The 6,130-nt window shown below is 46.2% G+C and overlaps 2 protein-coding genes across 2 annotated transcripts; one reads left to right on the top strand and one right to left on the bottom strand.

Moving 5' to 3' along the window:
* Positions 1-1,429: 1,429 nt before the first annotated feature.
* On the top strand, positions 1,430-4,072 carry PHALS_02923 (Nuclear pore complex, Nup88/rNup84 component; the record flags this gene model as incomplete). The annotated part of the gene is made up of 1 exon (XM_024717388.1): positions 1,430-4,072. One exon carries the CDS (start codon positions 1,430-1,432, stop codon positions 4,070-4,072), a length of 2,643 nt encoding a protein of 880 aa, XP_024582892.1.
* A 1,512-nt stretch (positions 4,073-5,584) lies between these two features.
* PHALS_02922 (uncharacterized protein) lies at positions 5,585-6,130 on the bottom strand (the record flags this gene model as incomplete). Its single annotated transcript, XM_024717387.1, has 1 exon — positions 5,585-6,130. The coding sequence occupies one exon, from the start codon at positions 6,128-6,130 to the stop codon at positions 5,585-5,587; it is 546 nt and encodes a 181-aa protein (XP_024582891.1).

Genomic DNA, 6,130 nt, shown 5'->3' with positions numbered 1-6,130 from the left:
CATCGCTTCTGGATGAAGCTGTCTTGGAGGACACCAAGAGAGTGCTGAACGCACGAAGCGGATCGTCGCCAACGGAATCCCTTGAATCCGTACTATCCTATGGTAAAGGAATTTCAAGACGTCGTCTCCAAAGACCCGCCTTCAGTCCTACTCCTGGACCGAGGTGTGCGTCATGAGATCGACCTGGTTTCAGGAACCAAATACTGCGTAACACGCCAATGGACCCTGCCCAAGGAGCAGTGCGAATTCATTGACGCATTTTTTCGTGCGAAGCACGACGCAGGGATGGTACGTGAGAGTAAGTCTCCCCATTCGACATCCACGTTTTTGTGTTCGGAAGCCGAACGGCAAGTGGCGTATCGTTCATGCTTAAGCTCAACGCTGCTACCATTCCGGCACAGACGCCGATTCCTTGAAAGGATGTTCTTCAGACCAACATGGTGGGATGTACGAAGTACAGTACACTCAACTTGGTCGATGGGTATTATTAATCGCTCATGAGAGCGAGTGATTTTCCGCTGGCAGCGGTGATCACTCTGAGCGGCATGCTCTGGGAGTGGCTGGTGATAACCCAAGGGCTGTCAAATACACCAGCAACATTCAATCGTCTTGTGACGCTGTTGTTCAGGCCCCGCGGGCGTATGCACAGAGATACTTTGACGACATTTTCGTTCAATTGAGCAAGACGCAATTTTTGTGTAACGGGGTTGCACATTCTCTGGTAACAGGGGTGTGTGTCACACCGGATGGGCTTGGTGTGACCACACTTAAACAAGAATGCGGTACGGGGCTGGATAGCTTGTAGTTATACATGTATTTTGATTTTACTATACATATTAAGGAAAATCTATGCATTTCAAAATAGGTGGCTTCGCCGCAGATAGAAATAAAAAGTTACTTCAAATTTAAATGGAAGAGTTAAGGTTGTAATTACTCTTGGATTTAGCGGATTGCGATGCGCTAAACTCGTTCTTTCTTAAGTATAGAACGAAAGGTCGGTGACCTAACTCACGCTTCGTTTAAGCGCAAAGCTACGGCAGCCCCGCTGCATTTAGGCAAACGGGCACATATAAGCTCCAAACTCCCGATGAGAACAAGCTTGCGATGGCTGCCGCAATATGCTTAACTGCAGTTTTGTAATGGCATTTGCAGAGCTACTCTCGCCACTTTATTCAATAGTCGTCTCTGGGGGGATTACACAATAAGCTAAATGGTCTATCCTGCACGCCCGTACAATAATATATTCAGTAATTTCTTCCTAAACAAATTGCCGAGCGGCAAAAGTCATCGTGAGGCTCGAAGTCAACTCTAGAGCTTTGTACCTCACCACTATATATAGCAAAGGTGACTGCAGCGTAATATTGATCATTTATTTTGTGACTTTCGATTTATATTACTAGTGTGTGAACCACCCGAAAATCCAGAAATCATGCAAGCCAACACCGACGACTGGGCGCTGCGCACCAATTTACAGTTGTGTGGGTCTGTGTCTCCCCCCACGTATGCAGATCTGCGTACAGCTGCTCATTTGCAGACTTTTGACGTATGTGACGGTGGCGCAGCACTCTGGAGCGATAGCGGTAAGATCTTCCTCGTGAAAGTGCTCCACCAGAGCAAACAAGCCAAACCATTTAAGGATCAGATACTGAAACACGTGACTCTCGATCCACCGCTGCAACCTCACGAAGCTGCAGAAGTAGAGCAAATCAAGCTCAATGCTAGTGGCTCTCAAGCTTTGCTGGTGGCCAAGAGTTGGCTTAAGGTTGTACGGCTTCCCGCTAAGAACGAGTATAAGCAATCGAGTCGACGACGCGAGACAGAGAATGCTAGCCAACGACTTATTGTAAGATTTGAAGATGACAGCGAGCAGGAAATCACGCTTAAAAAGAATGGAGTGAAGGATCAGGAAAATATCACTGAGCAGGTCAAGCAGCACGTGTCGGCAGGAAGCAAGCGCGTGGCTTTTGTGTCGCGCGAAGTGTCTGTGGTAGCTGTAAGAAGTGTGGGCTACTTTGGTAAAATCCGACACGCTGCGTGGCACCCGCTAAGCGACACGCATATCATTGTTATGTCCGATGCAGAGGAGATCGAAGTGTTTAACACGCAACAGGACGTATCCAAGGCTGAGCAACGCCATCGACTAGATTTTCCCGCGAAGGCTCGTGTGGCAGGGGCATTTTCATCATGTTTCTGCTTTGGTGCTTCAATTCAGCTTCAGCATCAGCAGTCAGTGCAAATGCAGAGGCCACAGCTTTGGGACGCTTTTACGTGTTACGTGTTGCGGTCGGATGGCGCTGTGTACGCACTCTGCCCTTTGGTGCCCTATGAATGTTGTGTCAGTAAGGCATTCCTTCAAGATTTAGGTACAGAAGTAGACGCACAGATCGCTTTGTGCAAGCAGAAAGTAGAAACTGCTGGAAGTGTTGTTGGAATGCAAACCCGGCTTGCCGAGCTCAAGTCGCAAAAGTATTGGCTGCAGGAAGGGTGGGCACCGGTGTCGGCTCAGGTGCGGCGCAACAGTTCTCGCTCCGGTGTACGTAAGTATGACAATGCGTTTGCGGAAATCTTCTGCTTCTTAGGTCCTCATATGAGCGGCATATCGCCTGATACGTGGCCGCTCGCTTTACAGGGACCTGTCGAGGTCTTTCCTCAGTCGAATGTGGAGCGCAAAAACCAAAAGCTGGAAAAAACGTCCGCGGCGTCGCTACTTTCAGTGCCGTTGGCCTCGCGCAACATAGTCGAAAAACGCGCTGCAAGCATGTCTCCGTTCTTGATGCGCACATTCACATCGGGTCACGTTGAGCTTATTTTGCTAGATGCTCCCATCAGGCCACAGTGGCGAAGTAGTCGTCAACCTGCAGCTGCCAATGCCGTGCGCAAATATCCGGCACTACTGCTTGAGTGTCTGAACATTGGTATAGACAATATTGGAGGCAAGGCTGTACTTGAACGTGACGATGCTGACCCGCGATTAGTCTACTGTCTGCACTCAACTGGCGTGCATGTGATTAATGTGAGCTGGGTATTTGCTCTGGCCTCAGGCAAGCAATTTACAACGCTACCAAAAAGCTCTGTTCGTCCGATTTTTAGCGTATCCCCTGGCTCATCGTCTTCTTTATCAACTACTCACACTGCGGTGTCAAATATTGTTGGCGCCCGGGTTGTGAAGAATGTGGACTTCGGACACTTACTACTACTAAGGCTTGCATCTGGCAACTTCGAAGTCATCAATATTAGTGCCGCATCGAGTGAATTGCTTAAGGGGGTATTCGTGAACAGTCCGGATGATCTTAATTTTCGAAAGACGTTGCCCGACACATTAGCTTCAATGGCATCGCGAGGACCTCTCACAGCTTCCAGTAGCAACTCGACGGTAGGTGATGTACGCTCATTTGGAGAGATTGTTGAGGAGAAGTTAGAGATTCTTAGTGCCCGTGGCACGAGAGTCACAGGTAAAACGCTGATGCATGAGGTGGATGACGCTGTGGTTGCGTTTGTCATTGAGAGAATTAAAGTTTTGTATGAAGACGTGGAGTATGTCGACGAGATGGATCAGCTGATACGCGATCGTCTCCATTTACTTACGACGATGGTTCAAACACAGAGCGAAAAAGTTGTCGTAGTACAGAAGAATGTGGATGAGGCTCGTTTGATGATGAAGAAGCTTGAGGACAAGATGGAACGCGCATTAGTTGTGCAGAAAAATTTAAGTAAGCGTGCCGCTGCAGTTCTTCAGGCAGTGAAAGAGAATCAACCCCGACTATCTCGTGCAGAGCGTGAATTCAAGAGTGAATTAGATCGGATGGCGATAGAAGTACGTCGCCTCAAGCCTCGAGTAGCAGAGTTGACTGTGGAGTGCCAGCGCGCTGTGCGATCGCTTGAGACCAAAACACTTTCCGCATCCTCTTCCCGTCCGTACTGGAATTCTCTTGGTGGTGCTAGCTCTTCTGGGATCACAAGCGAAAAGAAAAAAATATGCTACGATGTTCTTCGGGCGGAGACGCAGTTGATCGACGATACGAAAATTTTGCTGGAAAATTTAAGTGCAAATGTACAGCATTTAAAGGAGTAATTTAAGTGACTTGAAAATTAGCTTTCTTGTTGGTTGCATTGGAAATACCGGTAAAAATGTGGTTTCATATGAAGGTTTCAGAATTTTGTGATGATGGTAGGCAGTCGATCCATTGTGATCTCCATGCATTTAAGATGCAGACTTAGAGCTATCGCAAAGAATGAGGCGTAGCAATGCATTGCACGAATGTATTGCGTGGCACGATGTTGTTGGGCATTCCCGTCGCTGTTGTATTGTAACCCCTCTTATAATAGATAGATATAATTGATCATACTCGGGTTTCACGGTACAGTACAAATAATTTGTGCAGAAATTGAACAAAACCTTTTCTGAACCCTAAAGGCGATAATTACCGGTACCATAGTATACACAGTGTGACGGTGCAATCATTTGCTGCATAAAACGTCCGAATTCCAGCAAAAATAAACCCATAAGATTTGTTCAGAAGAAAGTACATTTTTGAAAAGCTGCAAATTTTAGACCTGGGGGTGAGCATACAAAGCATTGAAACAATACAAGTATTTCGCCTTCTTACTTCTGAGGTTCGGTTAAGAAAAGCAACAGCGAGCGGTTCTAAATTGAATTTGCATGCGTTTATAAAAGCTACTTACATCTTTGTTAAAATGAAGACACTCAAAAGAGTTTTCTTGCTTTATTTTTAGAGATTATGGTCGCGGAAGAAGCTTTAGGGTTGTTGGGTATGAGGACTACTAGTAGGTACTCCGGCAGCATCTAGCACGGTATATATAGAAACGCTAATCATTATCCTGGCATATGATTTTCATAAACGCATATTATACTAAGTCTATAAGAAAAAGATAGTTGTGGGTTCCTTACCACCTCGTGTTTTCTCGTATCTCTGCTGTTGCGTAACAGACAAGCATAAACATTTTTCACTGTCCAGTGTCTGCCTTGTGGACGCGTTCGAGCCAACGGCTGTGATTCGCAGCCAATCTTTCTCTCAACAATGCACAGGTTCGTCTGTTCATGTCACAAAGCTTACGCAGATAAGTACAAGCACGACGCAGTTTTGTTCATGATTATTGAAGAGATTTATCCGGTATGCTGAGAAGCATAAAGTTCGATCTGAGAAAGACCCTCGAGTATTCAATTACCACCTGCGAGAGCTGTCTTGCGTTCCCTCTTTCGTCTATGTCGTTGCAGTACGGAGGAGACAGCAGAAGGAGGAAGCTCTTCAATTTGACAACAAAACACAGGCATATTTGCACATACTGCCTTTTGTCCATCGTAATTCCATACTGGAAACAGTGTTTGTCAAGTAATTTGGAGTATTTAATGTTAATCACGGAAATTCCGGTGAGATCATGGGAAGTCCGACCCAGATAAATAGATTTTATGATTATTGCTGCTTTCAATTCTGAATTTAGCTAGTATTCTTTCTATTAAATAGAAGGCTGCACAGCAGATGCAAGGCCTTTATCTTTCGTACAATGTTGCCTAGTACTTATTACGTTAGGGTAAATTAAGGAAATCCAAGATGAGGTTGAGTTTTTAGACGCTTTGTAATGAAGGATGGCGAGCCGGCAATAGCGCCGTCTTGGTGTGCTCGTTCACGCCAGAATATGAGTAGCTTGGATTTGTGGGCGATACTGGAAGGTTGTCACTGCTGGTTGGGCTGGAGAGATTAGACAGCATCATTTTGAGACTTATACATCTCATCGCGTTCAACTCTACGTCGTGCAGGTGCTGCGGGGAATCTTTCACTGATGAATGCTTCAAATGAGTCTTCTGAGAAACAGAAGGCTGACTGATTGGCTGGGTAAATGATCGATCGGGAGAGTTGAGTGTAATTTCAGGTATTGCATCGCTTAAATCCAAGTCTTCGATGCGCCGTGCCGAATGAAAGTTGTTGCGCGGCTGATCCAGACGCTCCAAAGATAAACCCACATTTTCGTCGCTACTGCAATCTGAACCGCTAGTGACCATACTGAAACTCTCTGCACTAGGGTCCATGGCCGAAAATCGATCAGCCAAATTGCATTCGGCACTGTTTGCACCCAGCGCTGCAAGATTAAGCGAACCAAAATTGCGCTTCAT

Source organism: Plasmopara halstedii, assembly GCF_900000015.1.
Source record: "Plasmopara halstedii genome assembly, contig: Scaffold_2061, whole genome shotgun sequence".
NCBI lineage: Eukaryota > Oomycota > Peronosporomycetes > Peronosporales > Peronosporaceae > Plasmopara > Plasmopara halstedii.
The sequence above is the reverse complement of the archived record's forward strand: the minus strand, read 5'-3'. Positions and strand labels throughout refer to the sequence as shown.